This window comes from Falco punctatus (genome assembly GCF_963210335.1).
Source record: "Falco punctatus genome assembly, chromosome: 6".
Taxonomy (NCBI): domain Eukaryota; kingdom Metazoa; phylum Chordata; class Aves; order Falconiformes; family Falconidae; genus Falco; species Falco punctatus.
This window is the reverse complement of record NC_137585.1, coordinates 82,085,572-82,104,085: the sequence shown is the minus strand read 5'-3', so window position 1 is coordinate 82,104,085 and position 18,514 is coordinate 82,085,572. Positions and strand designations below refer to the sequence as shown.

At 44.6% G+C, this 18,514-nt stretch overlaps 1 protein-coding gene across 1 annotated transcript in view; it reads right to left on the bottom strand.

Moving 5' to 3' along the window:
- WNT16 (Wnt family member 16) overlaps positions 1 to 16,169 on the bottom strand; it is a 28,442-nt gene extending 12,273 nt beyond the window's left edge. Inside the window, 6 exon segments of the mRNA XM_080393982.1 lie at positions 7,135 to 7,421; positions 9,389 to 9,636; positions 9,727 to 10,015; positions 10,018 to 10,072; positions 10,074 to 10,119; positions 10,121 to 16,169. Coding sequence (XP_080250108.1) covers positions 7,135 to 7,421; positions 9,389 to 9,636; positions 9,727 to 10,015; positions 10,018 to 10,072; positions 10,074 to 10,119; positions 10,121 to 10,170 — 975 coding nt within the window. The 5' untranslated portion in view covers positions 10,171 to 16,169.
- Positions 16,170 to 18,514: the final 2,345 nt, after the last annotated feature.

Sequence of the window (18,514 nt, the reverse complement as noted above, 5' to 3'; positions counted from 1 at the left end):
GTACTATCACACATTTCCAGTGTTTCAGTTGCAATGGCTCTATTTAACACAACTTGATAGCTGCATTCATATTACTTTTATAACTTTCAACATTTTCACAAAATTTCCACAGTTATTACCAACACTAAAATGCCCTTAGATGGGCGACTTTTCCACGCCCCTACAGAAGCAAGCACTGGGCTGAGCAGTAACTGTCTGACCAACAACAGCAGTCTGCAGCACTGCGTTAAGCTTTTGCAACACACAAGAATTTTGACTCAGTTTACAGGAGACCAAGCCTCAAAGAACTGGAATCTGTAAACAAGCAGTAATTTTCTTTACATGGGACTACAACTCAAACAGTCAGCAGACAATCAATTCAATACTTCCTTCTGGAATATCCAATAGTCATAGTATAAAATTATACAATTGTGACACATCTCACATTAGAGTTTGGAAAACTGCAGAGAAGAAATCATCGCATGCACAGATACAGCAAAAGGACAAGGTATTGTAATTTTGGTTTTGTTTTGTTTTACCTTTCCATCAATATACTTTCTGAAGCCATCATGTGGACTCTACGGGCTGTTGGTTAATGGTGCGGAAAGCCCATGTTACCGTCTTCTGTTTTACTTACCTTCCCCCCCATATTTAATTTCCACAATCAAGGCAATTGGGAAATGTAACAGAAAGTGTGACATTTAAATTAACTCAAAGTAAATTTCCCTCGAAATTTCTCATGCAGCAAGGCCAATACAGTTTCAAATTATTCCTCTGTGCAGAAACCACTATTTCCCACAAAATGGGGAAGAAAACACCCCCACCCTCACCATCCCACCCCCAACTTCATGTTTATTACATTTCACCCTAAACCTTCCTCTACCCCACAGCCCCCACAAATACTAACTGCTGTCAATCTACATCTTTCTCAAACTGCCTTAGGGAAGAAAAAAATAGAAGACAAATCTATCCAACTCCCTCCTCTGGTTTTGCCTGAGAAAGTAGTTTCATTTGTGCCTGTTCCTAAGCCTCAGTTCTCCGGTGATATCAGAGCCCTGAAATCCTACCGAGCTCTACTGACCCTCTGCAGGACCAGAAATAAACCCAAGTCCCAGGCTGCCTGTTTGCCACTCAGGCAGCACAAATGCCATCCTCAAATTTTCAGAGCTAGTCAAGGCACGGAGCAGATAAAATGAGCTGTTTCTACCCTGTGTGTTAAACTGGGACTTTTCCTCATGGTGAATGCGGTCACCGAAGTTTAGGAGGAATGCAATGGGGTTAAATCCATTGATTTCGTTTGGAGCTGAGGCCTCCTGGCACATTCTGCCACAAAGTTATTGACACAAGCCTGAGTTGGTATTTACATATAACTCTACAAACATTATTAAAAATACACATGACCAAAGTGTTTGCTTGCAGTGACATCTTTGGTGAATGCACAAGACCTATTTGTTGGCAGAAGTTACTACGGAAGCCAAACAAGCAAGGCATTCAAAGAATTAGCATTAAAGAGTAGGTGGATGTCCTGACCTAGTACAGCCATTTGCCTTTGCAAGCTAAACCTGGTGAAGCGATGCACCGGTACACGAGATATTTCCAGATGCTGTGGATTGCCTTTGGGATTGGAGAATTTTCCCTATCCTGGAAGAAATAAGAACATTGCAACAAGCAGACCCTCACCCCAGAGCACATGTAGACTCTTTCCAATGGCAAATCAACCGGCAGTAATTCTGGTGGGTCGTTATCTTCTCTCCTTCATAGGTTAGTTTCTGTTTAATAGACAGACTTGACCTTGAGCTTGTATTTCAAGAATCTATCAATAAGGAAATCATTGGGTAGTCAGAATATGCAACGTTAGGATGTAACAGTGATTAAGGCAGATGAGAATTTGAGATCCAAGGACAGAAAGTCTTAGAATAAAATGTCAAGGAAAAAAAAGAAATACAATATCAGAAGATAAATTTTACACACAATTTATAAACAAAAGGGATTTAATAATATTTTCCAGTTTCTAATGATTAATTATTTGTATCAAGGCAAATAACTAAAATCTCAAGATACTTGTGCTATAAGATTTATAAAGTTACAGGTGTAATCCTTGCTTTCACTGCAGTATGACAGGGTAACAACTAGGGAAGAAACAACACGAGAAAAATATAACATTTCGCTTGGATAAAGAAGTGCACTTCCAAACCTGCTGGAATCAGGCATAATAAAATCTGGATGAAGCAGAAGGATCCAGAAATTGTCAGAAGCAGCACTGGACATACCTGCTAGGTGCTAAGGGTAAGTTACTTCCAGGTGGGCAAGCAGCCCAGCAGATGACACTCAAGGGTCTTTCTCTAAGGATGAATTAATGAAAATAAAGTGAGACAGACTTTCCAAACAGGAGCAGAAACTGATGCTGGAGTCTTGGGCTGTTATCAAATTACAAAAAATGCAGCATATATTATCACTGTATGGCCAATCAGATGAATGCAAGAACTACAAATGTGAGTGTGGAAGGACTGAGAACATCCACAGAAGTTACATACATTTGCGTTTTTATTCTGTGCTGCTCAGGATTCTCACAGGGAGCTTTGATGCACTCTGTTTTAGAATGATTTATGGCGTCATCACAGTTGCACATGACCCCAGGCTATTGCTTCCTATCTGCGAGGATGGGCAAGTTTTCTGGTTGAACTCAAGCGTATCTTGGGTTGCGTCTACTGCCAGCACAGGGAACTGACATACTGCTTTGGCTGATCACAACACACGCCGCTGTATCTCAGGCTGTCACGTGAACTTTAATGAACAAACTCCCATAGTTGAACATCTGGCAAAATTTAGGAGCTGGTATCTTCTCTTGCTGTTTTCTTGCAAAGATGGTGCCTATAGAGCCAACGCAGCCTTGTGGTGGGATGCAGCTGCAGTGCACGCCTGTGTCTCAGCAGCCCTCGGAGTTACTGGGATGCAGAGTTACTGTGAGTGTGACTTCCAGACTGACTCCACCACCAGTGCTCAGTTCCACACCTTTAGATTCACAGAGTGATTTTTTTTTCAGTTATTCATGAAACTGTGAAAGGACTCTCCCTAAGGAACAAAATTTCACAGACAACTTCAGAGGAGCAATGTTACTCACAGAAACACAGTGGATAGAAGTGTCCTGTGCGAGCTGGGGCAGGTTTTCAGGTTTCTTTAGGCAGGTCATGGAAGTGACTGAGTGCTTGTGGGAGATGATTTGTGTTGAACTGAGCTGGATCCACGCGCGTTGCATCCAGCTACAAACCCACCTGAGCAGCTCCTCTTGCCCCTGTTGCCGCTCGCTGCCCTCAGCCCTGGTGGTTCTAGTGCAACAAGAGTGCAGGGTTAAGTGATGAATACAGTGCTGAATACTGGTCTGTGTTAAAAAATAACCTGTAGAAACTTCTTTAAACTGACTTCCTTTCACTGCTCCAATGCAATTAACAGAGGGAGCAGTGTGGGGTGGGAAGGTGTGGTTTGAACAGGCGGATGGGCAGAAAGCAGAGACTGGTCTGCAGCGAAGGAGAGTGTCAGTGGATCACAGTCTGTGTACCCCTCAATGCCAATTAACACTTAGTATCTCCAAGCTAAGCTCTCTGTTTGCAGGCACTTTCTCAGCAGTGAGACAGGGGCTGCCAGTACTTGTTTTGCAATGGAAACTGATGTCTGCGATCAAAATCCCAATTTAAGCCGCTGGTAGAACTAATAGGACTGCCGATGAAGACAAGCACATGTCATACCGGAGGTACAGCACTTTTAAGAACACTTGCAGACTGCTGATGGGTCTGTTACTAACCCACAAGTATCAGCAAAAATAAAACTCTCTGATGAGACAAGATATTGCAGTGTCAGAACACAAGTCCTATAGATCAAATATATTTCCACAAGTGGAAAACTGAGCAGAATTATTCCATCAGTAAAAAAATACCAATACAATAACAGTCAACCCATAGTGCCTGACTCCTCTCATCCTTTTATATAAGGAACAGAGGTGCCCAAGTCACGGATGCACATCTAAGTACACTGAACTTACAGTGCTAAAAGATTATGAACATTTATCTTGTGGCAGAATAAGGAGTGAAATCTGGATCTTCTGAGGTTCAGGTTAGTATCCTAAACAGTGGTCAACTCAGTCGAAGGATCCTTACTATTTTAAAATTTATATATGTTGGATTTCACTATGAGATGTAGAAATGTAAAATCGCATTTTGTATGGAAGTGGGAAAGGAACAAGAGAATTCTACACATACCAGTTCCATTAGTAACTCCAAACAAATACAAAAGTATTGTCCCTGAAAGACGGCTCTTGCAAGACACAGAACAAGGAACATGATAGTATTTGCTACAAAAGGTCATAAGGTACCAAAATATATTGCAAAATATCCTTCTTGTAAGCACCAAAACACAAAGGTCAATATTTTCCAACATCTAGTTGAGGATTTTGAAACTACAAAAATGAAGAGATCTGCTGAACTTCACTTCAGCTAATATTGCTGCTAGAAATCCCAAGAACCAACAATAAACATTCTCTTTCACTCTGGACAGTGGTAAAAATTTTTGCTTTATCATACAGTTTGCCATTAAGTTACAAAATATTTGTGTACGGAAGCTGACTAAATACTCTGTGTATTTTCTTCCAAGATAATGAACAACAAATATACCATTGATACAAAATCAGTGAAATAAGGGCCTTCTGGTCTTTCAGGCTTGTAGTAGATGTTTTTTTTTAAAAACACACAGTGTCTCAGAAAGGGAATGAGCGTATGTATCATGCACACCAAATAAGCCTGTGACAGCTTGCTAGAGAGCTCAGGATCATGAAAAGCCTGAAACCCCAAAAGGTCCTCAGGACCTAATGGATTCTGTTGGGCCAGATTCTACCACATTGCCAGAGACTGACAGCCTAGTCAAAAACACTGACATCATGATGTCCCATATGGGAAGAAGTACCACTCAACACAAATAGTAGTAGAAGATACTATAGCTGCCCGACATTAAAGACGTGGACTCAGAATTTATTATATCTTCATGCGTACAGCTGACACCTAAGATAACTCAGATCCTGTTCAAAAATACCATTCATGGCAAATGAAGACTCACTTAACCACATCTTCCAATCCCCTGTAGCTTTAGCTCACTGTTAGAAAATACGTTATCTTGAGCTGAATGCACAATTCCCCTTTGCCAGTCCGTCTTTCCCCTGTGACGTGGGCGGCTCAGCTGTCTGTGTGACCGCTACAGATGAGATCAGGGGACAGACACAACTTTAAAGAAAGCAACACCAAAAGTCTCTCTCCTAGGTATTCTGGGGGGTGGGGGGCAGGGGGAAGGGGGGCAAGGAGCGGAGGTGGTTAAAGCCAAAGGCTCCAGCCGGTTGTGCTGGCACACCTGCAGCAATGAGTGACAGGCACAAGGAATGGTACGAGAAGAGCACAAAACACTGTCACCGAAGACAGAAGGACAGCAAACTACTGCTGCTGCTAACATCAAGCTAAAGGCAGACAAGACAACAAGGTATCACAGAAAAGACCTGTGTTGCTGTCACCAGAGCACAGAAAAAACATCTTTCTCTTTGAAGTGCCTCTGGAGCCTTGCAGTCTTCTTCCCTACACTTCCACTGTCACCCTAATCCGAGTAAATGGCACTGTCTAATGACAAACATGAGTATTAAAACAAAAATTCCTATCTGTACTGTCTACTAAAAATCATTAAATAAAGAGAGAGAAGTTTACGGCAATTATTATATCCTCCCTTAACTACCTCTCTCTACAAATGTGATAAATGACCCTTTGCTCTTTCTCTAAGGAAGTAATCATTTAATCTTCTGTTCTTATTAACATCCCCTACTACACAATACCAACCACCCTTCCTTGGAGATGATTTAGCTGACTGCATCTAATTAAACTCATAGTAACTGTTCTCAGCATCTAATCACGTTTAACGTTTGCTTCTTCTACTTCAGCCCTGAAAAGGGCCTATGTCCCTGAAAGATCTTCTGGCTTTCCAGCTATATAACTCAATGAAATTAAATAACATGTGTTACCTTGTAAACTGCAAAAGTTAAGTTTAAATTAAAATACTTTGCAATGATACTACCATGGCTCTTACGCTTACTATGACTATTCCCTGTCTATGCTGGATAGGAAAGTTGTTTTCAGTAAAACCCACTGATTCTGATTCTGGCTATAGGAAATTACTGAGTTACAATGGAGTCCATCAATATGGGCAGTCAAAACCAGAGGGTCTCCATTTCTTTTCTTTAGTTACAGCTGTGTCACTGAGCAGAACAGATTCAAAGTGTTATGGGGCCAGAAAGAACCATTAAACCCTTACGAAGTTAAAAACTCCAAGGTAAAGCAGAGAAAGTAATTTTCAAGCAAGAACCAGAATCCAAGTCTCTGCCGTTCTGGATGTAAGCCCCAAGCACTAAATTACGGACTCACATTTCCCTGTACGGGCTGTTTTGCATCCTCTGCAGAACAGGACAGGAGGACCCGATGTCACCCACCCACTCACACTTTTCCTCTGCAACCGTGGGTTTGAAGCCCTTTTGGCTGAAGAAGAGTTATCCAAAACCAGTCTCCTCTCACTTCTCTGATGACTTCCCTAACCAGTGAGCTACTTTAAAGTACAGGTGTCATTTCCATCCTGCCTTTTAAAAGAAAAGTTTAACTCTGGATTTCCTCTCTGAACAACTTTAGACTTCTGCTCTCAGCCGGGGACTCCGGACCGTGGACGGGTAACAATGCCTCCTATCCAGTCTGCCTGCTCATTCAGCATTAGAGAGAATTAAAAATGCAGGTCATGATAAAAACAGAATAAACAGCGAAGAAAATCCTAATGTATTATTATGCTGGTTACAAGACTATTTCAAGTTTGTTACAGATTATCAAATACCTGATTAAAATAACTTGGATTAGCACGCCAGGTCTAATTCTTATTTTGTGGATTTTATTATAACCTGTGGAGTTTACTTAGCTAAAACTAGCTCTGATTCCGAGTTTGTATGCGTTTGCTGTGGCGATGTCAGCGCTGCTCTTGCCATTGCCACCATCTGTACCTGGAGTCAAGGACTGGCCTCGTTCGGTTGATGCCACTTTGTCAACGCAGGCGAACATGCAACCGCTGTCACTTCTGAACGGTGACACCTACCTGCCTGCCAGCCTCGTTGTTGTGCAGGTTCATCGCTGCCAGTCCGCTCCCGCTCTTGCCTGTTACGTTCTTCATGGGCACATCCAGGAACTTTCTGCTGAACGACATTCCGTAGTGGATATCATCAGAGCAGCCGCCCCAGTGCCAGCCCTCGCTGGCTGAGCCGCCGTGCCGCAGGTTCGTGTCGCAGGAGCACTCGGTCATGTTCCCTGCGCTGCACGATCGTGTCACCGAGTGCACGAGGCCCGCTGACGTCACTGCGTATATGAACGCGGTCTCCTTCGTGCCTACAAAGCAAGGCACGGATATATTACTTCATAACTCCCTCTCACTACCTTCCTGGCGGAGCCACAGAAAGCGATTTTACAAGCCAGACTATTATTAAAAGGGAACAGTCACAAGTTTAAAGCCATCCCAGCTTGGTCCGTGGAGTTAACTTGTTTAAAGGAGCAGGTATTCACTTCCAAAAAAGACTTTGGGGCCTCTCCATATGACCATGCGATTAACAGTGCTGTTTCTGGCTGCTTGTACCATGCGATTTTTGGTAACTCCTTTCTAAATCTGGTTGGGAACTTTATTTGCCACATAAACTTTCGAGCCATTTAGCTTTAATAATAATAATAAAAAAAAAACAACCCCCAAACAAACCACGCCCCCAATCCCTTACTCCCCACTCTGCTTTTCACTATTTCTATTGATTTGAAGAAGGAAGAAAAGGTTAGTTCAGATCTCGGAGGCGGAACCTGAAGCTGTCAGGAACCCAGGTTCCTTTGGTGCAGGGCCAGAACTTACCTCATGCTAAATTTAGCAGACACAGAGATTGTTCTAATTCACAAAGGCTGCAAACAGTCCCAAGAATCTTAAACCAGGCAGAAATCAGGATGGCACGAGGGTATTTAGGCTACGTGCTTTTCCTAGAACAAGCTGGCCATGGGAAAGTCAGCAGTATAGAAAGCCTTGAACTGTTACACTATACGGCAGATGAATCCTGGAGGGACCTGCCTGGGCCTCCTAAGCCAGCCCCGTTCTCTGAGACTTCTGGTATAACGAAACACAGATCTTTAAACCGTGCTCAGCAAACTGAAAATCAATGACTGGCCGTTAGCTGTGGCTAAAGCTTCACTGTGCTGATTTTCAGTGTTGTAAAAACAATTTGTTATTTCCAGTCCCCCAAGTTTCTGCTCACAGGCAGGGAAGTTTCTTTTGCTTCTCCCGTTTGCATTAGTCTGTGGTGCTGGTACCACCATAAAATGCTTCCACAGGGCATGCTAGTGAGGCTTTGTGGGACAGCGGTGACACTCTGTAGACACAAGGGTCTACAGGAACAGTCCTTCCCATTTACAGGAGGACTAATACACACTACATATGGCTACACACAGTAAACTGCTCCCTGGTTGGTTTGTTTGTTTGTTTGTTTGTTTTTCTTTTCCTTTTAGGAACGTGCCTGACTTTTTATTGCGCATTTTACATTTTCATGGTTAGTTTGGCACTTTTTCACTGTTGTAGTATGAAGCGAAGATTGCACAAACACAAAATGAAGTACTGCAATACCATCAGTTCACATCAATGGCTATGCTGAAATCATGGAGCAGAGCACCCAAACAACACTTGCAGGATCAAGACCTTTGATACTGCCATTTCATACAAACAAAATGTCCCTCTTTCAGTGTAAATTTCAGTAATTCCCATTTTAGTTCACACAATGAAAGCAGCTTTGGTCTTGCTGTGCCGAGCAATACCGCCTAACTGAGCACACGTGATACATTTTTGAAGCAATTCACGTCGCCTGTGGTGCTGCACGCAGACTTTTTACCTGCAGTCAAGTGCCCTTTTTGAAATCCTGTGTGTCATTACCCCACTCATTTAGTAATTATGACATAAGGGGATGAACTCGACATCAGCCTAAGCATAACAGCATTTCAACACAGTTAAGTGGATGTAGTTAAGGGCACCGTCACCCGCGGACGTCTCAAGCAAGTATCGCAAGCAGCAGCAGCAAGACTGCCGGAGAGCCAACGGCAGGCTCCGTCTGCTCGGCGCGCTTCGGGTACCCGGGGGAGCCTCCCGGGCGGTGCGGGGCCCGCCCGCCGCGACGGCGCTCCCCCGCCCGGCTCTGCGGCCGCTCCCGACGCCGGCCCCGCGGCACCCCGAGCCCCGCCGGGGGCAGCCGGCCGAGCCCCCGCCCCTCCCTGCCCCGGCGGGCCGGCGGCGGAGGCACCTGCGGTCCGGCGGCCCCGCCGGGGCGGGCACTCACCGCTGCTGAGCTGGTGCCCGAAGGCGGCGGCGGCGGCGGGTCCGCGGCGGGCGGCGGGCGGCGAGCGGCAGTCCCAGCGCTCGTGTCGGAACTGGCTGCGGCACTCCCGGAGGCCCAGGCGCGCTCCCTCCCGGATGGCGGGCACCAGCTCCGGCTTCTGCCTGCACAGGTCCTGCTGCCGGCGGCTCAGCGGCGGGCTGGCGCAGCCCGGCTTCTCCGGCCCGCCGGCGGCGGCGATGCCCAGCCACCTGCAGAAGCAGCCCCCCGTCAGCGCCGGGCCCGGCGGACGCGAGGGGACGGGCGCCGCGCAGCCCTCCCTCCCGCGCCCGGCTACTCACATCCAGGTGCCGCCGGCGGCGGGGCAGAGGGCGAGCAGCAGCGCCGCCCGCAGCAGGCACGGTCCGAGGGGGGGCCCGCGCCCCATGGCCGCCGCATCGAGCCCCGCCGCGCCGCCGCTGCCCGCCGCCCGGCGCCCCGGCCGGCGGGGACCGAGGGGGATGATCGCCAGCGGCGCCCCCCGCCTCGGCTCTGTCCTGCTCGGGGGGCGGAGGGCAGCTGGCGGGGGAAGCCCGGGCCGTCGGAGGGCCCTCCCGGGGAGGCGGGCGGGGAAGCACAGGCAGCGCTTGGCCCCTTCAAGGTGAGAAAGTTGCGTTCGACGTTCGCCCCGGCTCTGCCCGCCCCGCCCGCGCATTGGCCGCCCGGGGGCCGGGGCGGGCCGGGGCGGGCCGGGGCGCGGGGGCTGCGCACCGCTCCGCACCGCACCGCTCCGCACCGCACCACATCGTACCGCACTGCACCGCTCCGCACCGCACCGCACCGCTCCGCGCAGCACCGCCATGTCCCGGCCGGGAGCGGAGCGGCTGCGCGCCCACCCCCTGCCGCGCTGCCCCTGCCCCGGCGCTGCGTGCGGCTGCGGGGGCTGCTGGCGGGGTCCGGGCGCGACAGCGCGGGGCTGCAGGCAGGGAACCTGTGGGTCCGCAGTGATTTCATCCGCAAGGGGAAGAGGAGGCACAAAATACTGGTGTTAAGCAATCGTGACGCTCCCTACACTTTATACTCAATTTTTCCTAATAATTTGGCAGTATTCACTAACTGGCTCCAGAAGGCAGCATCAGTATTCATCAGGACAGCGTTTGTCCGCTCCTGTTAACTGCGGTGAGACGGCCTTATCAGCGGCTACCTCAGTAATTTTTAGTTACTCATTTTACGCATTAAAAGCCAAGGAGTCAGCCAGCACCTGATGAATAGCTGCTCTTGGCACTCTGGCTGCTCAGGTCCTCCTTGATCACAACGTATTGCTGCGTCCGTGTCAGTGAAACACCTGAGCTAAAAATAATCCGGATAAAATGGCAGCTCTGTAAAGGCTTTGATTTGACACAGCTGTAAATTAGTGAAACGACTCTTGTGGACTGACAACAGCTTCAAGTAAAGAGCACAATAAATTGTCTCGAATGACAGATGTACATTTTTAAGAGTACAACATGTTGAGAAGCAATCACATAAATGTGGTGTTCCCCCTGTATTTTTCCCCATGGATGTGCTGAGATATTTTAAGAGCACAGGCTGTGGTACATTTAAATCTATAAAATTATGTCTCCTTCCTACTTTGTGCTCATTTGTGTGCTCTTAAACGCTCTCCAAAGTATCGCCAGTTTTGGGCAGATGCCGTTGGACCCCATGAGCTATTTAAACCTTCTGATATGGCTTGTTTTCTCTGTTCTGAATTTTAGTCTGGAGAACATCTGCTTGTGGTTGCAGTGGAACTTCGTCCAGAGTGAGGGAAATGGATGGAGGACGACATCGGACCACAGGGAACTGGCCATGAAACAGGCCTGAACCAGCCAAAACTGTGTGGGCTGTGTCAGAGAATTATCTAATTATTCCAGGACACATGGTTTGTTTTATCCTCATTGCTGCTTCCTGGCTCCGCCTACTAAAGTTAATTCAAAGCCCTGGTCTAGCAGACGAGTGCTTGTTTGTGCTTCTTGATCTGCTATCTGCATTTATCATCCACTCTGAAACATTTTTTTCCTGGCAGTTCTTTTAACAGGGTTCTTCTCTATGGGTTTTTTGGGTGTTTGGGTCTTTTTTGTGTTGTCTTGTTTTTGGTTTTGTTTTTAATTATTATAGGGCTTTTTATCCGGATGTCTTATATGTGGATTTTTCCCTAGAAGCTGAAGAATCTTATGTGCTACTAACAATGTCAGATTTAAATGAAAAAAAATACCCATTTCAAAAATGCCAGTCCTACTTGTAGCATATTTTATATATGATACCATAAATAAATTACCTCTCTGTTGGGTTCTTATATGCTGGGGTCTGATTTTGTCTACAATAGCTATTAAGTAGTATGGAAAACCCTTTGATCTTACACACTTGTGTGAAGTGAAATGGTTGCAATTTGGAGGGCTGATGCTTAAAAAATAATAATATAAATTGTAAGGCAGTTCTTGAGATCATCTGGTTCAATCTCTAGCAGTGACTGGAAGCAAACCACATTTTCCCGCGACCATCTGATTTAGAGAAGTTTGTATTAATATGTATTTGTGTCCTAACCCCCGTCTGCCTCTCTTCCCATCTGTTCGCCTTACAACCACTTGCCAGTTGCCCACAGCCCCTGCACCTCCTCTCTGGCTGTCGCAGCCTGGCTCCCCACCAGATCCCCCAGCCTTTGCCCTTCTCCTCCCTCTCAGCCTCCTGCCTGCCACTTACACCAACTCTCTTTTTAATTCCCTCCAGCAATGCTCTCCTCTCTGGTCACAAGCAGCACACAGAGTATTTCTACTACAGAGCTATGTGTCTGTACATAGGCCAGTTGGCTACTGGGAAGGGAAGGGCAAACAAATTGCTTTGCAAATTATGTGCTTTGCAAACATGCAAAGGGGCACAATTTGGAAATACCTTGCTGATCTACTAAAAATTATTGAAATTTACCAAATGTTTCTGAAGTCTGTAATTCTAATTCACTGTTGCTTCAGAGCCCTCTCTGAATGGCTGGAAGGCCATTCACTCCATGACAGACAGCAACGTGAGTGTGATGCAGACACAATGAGCCAGAATCCAAGCCAAGGTCAAGTGCCAAGCCTCAGTGATCAAAATTTGCAATGAATCAAGGAAGATAAATTGGACTTACTGCTTATCTTACTTTCTTTGGCCAAGGTGGGGCTATCTGTGGCTATTCATACTAAAACGCCCACATTTTTCTATTTTAAAAAGAAGACCATAAACTGTTGTTAAAAGGAAAAAAAGAAGGAAATGTGTCTAAGCTGAGTGGCATTTCCTAACTGGACATTAAGGAATTTACTGTTTAATTATTACTGATGTGATTTTGACGGAGTCAATTACAGATATACGTATTTTCCATTCAGTGTTAGATAAGGGAAAATAGTCTGTTGTGTAGAATCTGCGTGAATAAGTAGATCACTTGACAGTTCATATGCTTCGGGGGTAGACAAATTATCTCTTCAAAAAGTCAGTGGCTAGTGCTCTCACTACAATTGAGGTCTGACACCTTATTTACTAGATGCAAGTCTATATAAAGTTTACTTCTCCTAAACAAGTCATCACTTTTGAAAGCTTCATTCCAATTATTTTCCTTCTTCTGGAACTTCTGATGCCCAGCAAAGACATGAATATAACACAGAAAACCGCATTATCCCACCTATACCTATGGGCCCTAATGACCAGTGAGGGCATTATCCTCTTATCTTAAAAACCAAGCAGCCATCCAAACAGAAACATCTCCTGTATACTCTAAATCAGGTTATCACTTCAGATGTGAAATTTATCATGTTTGGTGACCAAGCACAAATTCTGTACTTCTAATGTAACAAACTTGTTTTCAATCCAGCTCAGCGCCTGGCTGCATGATGGTGCCCATCAGCCCTGTGAACTGCGGGTGTGTTGAGTCTTTGCATTGAAGAAACTGGAACCGTGTCAGCAAAATAGTGGTACCCCAGCAGAGCTGTTGCACTGTGGGGGCTGAGAGACTAACATACCCTCAGCGAGAAAGGTCGTGAGGAGAGATGATGTGCAGTGAGATCCTAGACTTCATGAGACGATGTCTCAGCAGACAAGTCTCCAGGACCTTGGTAAGGTCAGGCTAGTAGTGGAAGGGAAGTTAGAGAGGAAAACAGAGATGCCCCTTCTCCAATGCATAGTTCCTGGACCTCCCTCTGCCTTTTGTCCAGAGGTTTAACATCATTGCTGTTATCAGTGTTATTTTCCATTTTAGTATGTGTAGCTTGAAAGCACACAGATCTCTTGCTAATTTACACCTGGCACGCTGGGTTCACAAATGACTGGAACAGCAGTTACAGTGCCTCCAGTAATGACACGGTGGCAGATGGAGAGCTCACAAATGTGTAATGATTCCAAAGCTACCCTTCAATATTATCTTTATAACAGCTGCACAACACAGTATACAAAACCTCATTTTCTATATGCTTGGGAATAATGGAGAAGTAGGAAGGCAAGGAAAGAGCAGGCTTCTCACAATCCCTTCAGTCCTTACCAAAAAATCCATAAGGAAGCTAGTGTAGCCTCCAAGTAAGTTTTCTGGAGCCCGTAACTCCGGATAGTTGCTGAAGCAATTGCCGAGCAGACCTCCTGGCATTCTGCATAAATTGGTGATGTGCTGCTGGAAAGCCAGGGCTTAGGAAGAGGCGACTCAGGCTGACCTTGCGGTCTGCTGCTGCCTGTGGTCGCAAATCTGAAGACAGCGTCCTGGACTTACCCATGTTTACATGAGCGCTTGAGATCTGCTCATATTTTGGGGGATTCTGGAAGAAGATACGGGCTTCTTCTGAAGTGCTGCTGGCAAGTTCTGTTCTTTGACATGGACAGTCTAACTGTAAGTGTTTTCTAGAGTTACTCCAGAAACTCCTGGCATACCAGTATTAAGTAAAATGTGTCAAGGGAATGCTGATAAAGCTTCAAAGCATAACTAAGAGGGGTGTGAAAGATGTGGGAAAACCCCACCCCTTTTAAATTCTGTTTTCACCCACATCCTACTTACAACTAAAAATTAAAATTAGTAGTGAAATCGTATTTGATAACACTGCACCTTTATGCCATGAATTAATTTCCCTGGTTGTTTTGAAGAAGATGGGAAATGCTTCAGGAAACGTGATATTATGAAAAATGAAATCGTTCACTGACATAAAATTTGATTACTATTTTTCTTCATACTTAGAGCAGCATTATTTAAACTTTTTTTTTTTTAATTTTGTACATAAAGTATATGAGATCAGAGGAGGGTTGGTGCTGCTGGCTGGTGTTGCAGAACTTCTAGGAGGTAATTATGGAGTCTGATGAAAACAGGAGCTGAAGTCTATGGAAGAGCCCAAGTGACTTTAGTGGGGAGGAGATGTCTGGAAGTACTATATAGTTTTTAAATCACACTCCCCAAGGTGTAACACCACTGCTTCATTGCCGTGTGTGGAAGCTTTATACATAAGTTCCCGCAATAGGCAGGATAAGATACTCTGGTTGTGTGCACACGTGTGCGTGTGTGGGCGTGCACACTCCTTGTGTGCGCAGAAGTGGCAGGCTCACAAGGAGCCCGCTGCATTTTAGGTATGCAACAGGTAGAGGAAAGAGAGGAGCTGCTCCCCTAGGAGCAGCACTGGCTACAACTCAGTTCATATTCCTGCCCCAGCTGCTAATTTGCATTAATGCCTTCCCTCGCAACTCTTTTATAGCAATAATTTTCTTATATCTCATAACAGTGACATGATTCACATGTGCTGAACTATTGCCATCCTGTGATGAGAGAGCTGAGATTCAGATATTTAATTTGTTGGTGTCAGACGGCACACCATCATCAAAGCCATGACTAGGAACTCAGTTTTTCATTGCTAATTCCATTTCTAATGAGATAGTTACTTATCTTTTGAGTGAGGATAATGATAGAAACAGTAGAAACCGCTCTGTAACTGTCGTAACACAAAGCCAACACTCAGTTTATTACATTCTCATTCACTGAAGCATGAGTGTATGCCTAATCCATAAAGCATTTGGTCCAGTCATTTGGCTACTTGCATCATACACGTGAACTTACCTACAAGGTCCGTTTCAAAAGCTTAGGAAGAAATGGAAGGGGATGGCATTGTGATGACAACCACAGGATGCTTGTAGTCACTGCTACCTGCGATGTGGTGGTGATGGGAAAAAATGCATGGCCTAATTTTTTAAGTTAATGGCCTTTCAAGTTACAGGACAACATCTAAGAAATCCCAAGCCTGGGATTCAAACCATTCATTACACATACTTTCCCTCAGTTTCAATGATCTTACCCATTTCAGTGTACTAATTTAATCTTTTCTGCTTCAGAATTTTTCCTTTAGACCCTCAGTAATACTCGCTTCATGTATTGCCCCATTCCCACTTAGCACTTTTTGATCAATAAAAATAAAATAAAAATAAAAAAAACCATACAGTTTTGGGAAATCCAAGACCCGTGTAAAATTATATCTCTTTACTGATAATGAGCACATCAGAACTTAAAAATCAAGGTGCAAGAAACTCCCTAGTAAGAAGGTAACCTGTCCCTTCATAAAGGTTCATGTTAACGTGAGATGGTTACAGGCTGCCTTGAACTAGCACATTTTATATCACTTCCCAAAGTTTTGATTGGGTTAGCTGATAGACATCAAATCCTTCCCTGAATCTTTCTGAATCTCGTTAAATCAGTGTTACGTGTTACCTGTTTCCTGATTCACCTTCTGATTTCCTTTCCTTTGCGATCCCCTCCTCTTTTTCTAACAACTTTTTTTTTTTTTTTTTTTTTTTTTTTTTTTTTTTTTTTTGGCTGGGCCTTGCACTGGAGTATTTGAACCCACTTAAACCTTTTAGCACTGTTGTCACAGAGAGTCTTTCAGGTTTGGAAATCTTACACTTGTTATATCCATGCAGCTGTGATATTTATCCACCATTGCACCAGGCAGGGTGGTTGTGGTTTACAGTGTGTGTAGCCGCAGGCAAGGTGCCAAAGTCTACAGGGTTTAGGCTGTCCCAGACTAATTGAACCCTCTGCTAAACTGGCGAGTTATCAAAGTAGCTGGGATTTGACATCTCAGCAACCTTGTAATAGCATAGACCTAAATCATGCAACAGTTAAGGCTGCTGGGGATAAAAGGGAATAGCTTAGGTTGTTCGGGGATGTTTTTTTGTGGTTTTATACCCTTCCTGCAGGTAGTTTCTCATAGTGCTAATAATTATTTATTTGAAAACTCACTTTGACTCTTGTCTTCAGGGAAGTTTGAGCGGTTCAACAGCTGCAAAAGTCTCCAGTGACTACCAGTGAAAATGGGGTCAGTGTGGAGCTCGAGCATCTACAATTTCCTCTACTCATGTGAGCAGAGGGGAGTATCTCTTAGCGTGGCGTGGGCAGTAGTAAACCTTCCTTGGGATTCAACCCAGAGAGCAGGGCAAGGAGAGGCAAGAGGGAGGATGTGGTCCGATGTCGCCCTGGAGGGTCCAGGTGATGCCAGGACTCCATAAACACCAGCAGCAATGAAGGAAGGGTCTCAGCCCCTTCAAGGAGCAGTGGCTAACCCTGACCCCACCAGTGGAGTTGGGCCATTTGTCCCTCCCTCTGCCTTTCCTTGCCCATCCTGCAGAGAGAGGGCTGCTGCCCCGAGGGCTGCGATCTCTTGCTGGTTGCAATTCCTGTGGTATGCAAAAGATTCCCCAGATGAAGCATAAAGGAGCTCACAAACACAGCTGTAAAATTAAGTGCTGCAGTGCCATAAATATCTGTTTTTAATAGCACACACAGTATTAGGTTTCCCACTTGAATGAACAATTTATTTATAGCCTCAACACCAAGTTAATGACTTCTTCTGTCTAGAAATTAGGCATATTGATATACTTTCAATATGCTTATGGCAAATGCTTTCAACTCTTGTTATTGCTTAGAAAATTCAGTTATCTTGTGATTCAGAATTTTCCTGCCCTCTAGGTAGTGAAGGACAACAGGAAGGCCCATCAAGTCTTTTAATTTCTCATTGCACAAATGAGAAATACTAATCTATTTTATATCCTAGGTATCCTGAGCAGTGGTGGTAGAATTTACTCCGCCTTATCACTCTGCCCCCCAGCTGTGCTTGGTACTTTCGTGTGTGAAAGCCTAACAGGTGCTTCCTTACTGTTGCTGATTTTTTTTTATTTATCTATGGCTATTTCTACAGAAGTGATTAGGAAATATGTCTGGCTAATGAAATTTGAGGGTAAGCTATATATGATTACTCAGAATAGCTTTCCAGTCTCAGACATCCCATTATCTGTGTTTTAGTGGAAGATACACCCACTTCAGCTGCACCCTGGGAGGTGTTATCAGCAAGGGTCCCAAGAGAGTCTGTTCATTCATGGACAAACAACACAACGATATACAACAGACCTTATCCAAGACCAAAAAAAGAAGGGAAAGTAAGCCTGTTTTCTGGAAATGACTATTGCTATCTTCACTTCATCTTGCATTTTCCAAGGCTTGTTACACTTCAATATCTGTTGGAGCAAAGGGGAGGAAAGTGATAAGGGCTTTCTATTTCTATCTCTATCAGAAAGCTGACTTGGTTAGCATGAAAATCCAGTATCTCTGTGCACTTCTTGTCTATCTAACCCCCAGCTATCCAGGATATCATAGGACGCTGGCCAATAATATAAGTGATTCAATAGGAAAAAAATTGCAGGCTGACTTGGCGATACTTGGCTTATGTTTTGAAGTACAACTTAATGGACAGGTGATTAACAGCTTCCAAGATTGTAGAGGAAGCTTGAGTGTGTGATTCAGGTGCAAAAATATATGAAAGAGAGCTCAATATTTTGGGTTTTTTTATATATATTGTTTAGTGTAACAAATTGTACAAATATATGTCACAATTTGTATATTATCATGGTATTAAAGCTTTGATGTATTATTTTAATTTTTACATTCATGATTGAAAATGCTAGCATGAGCAATGCCAACAAGAATGTCTCCGTTAATGTTCTCCTGATAAATGTAGAAACTGAGAGGTAAAAATATACTGACAAAACAAAAACAAAAATATAAACTGAATTTGAATGACAGAGAGTAAATAATTTTGACTTATCTTTACCAAAAAATATGACTTGACTATTATA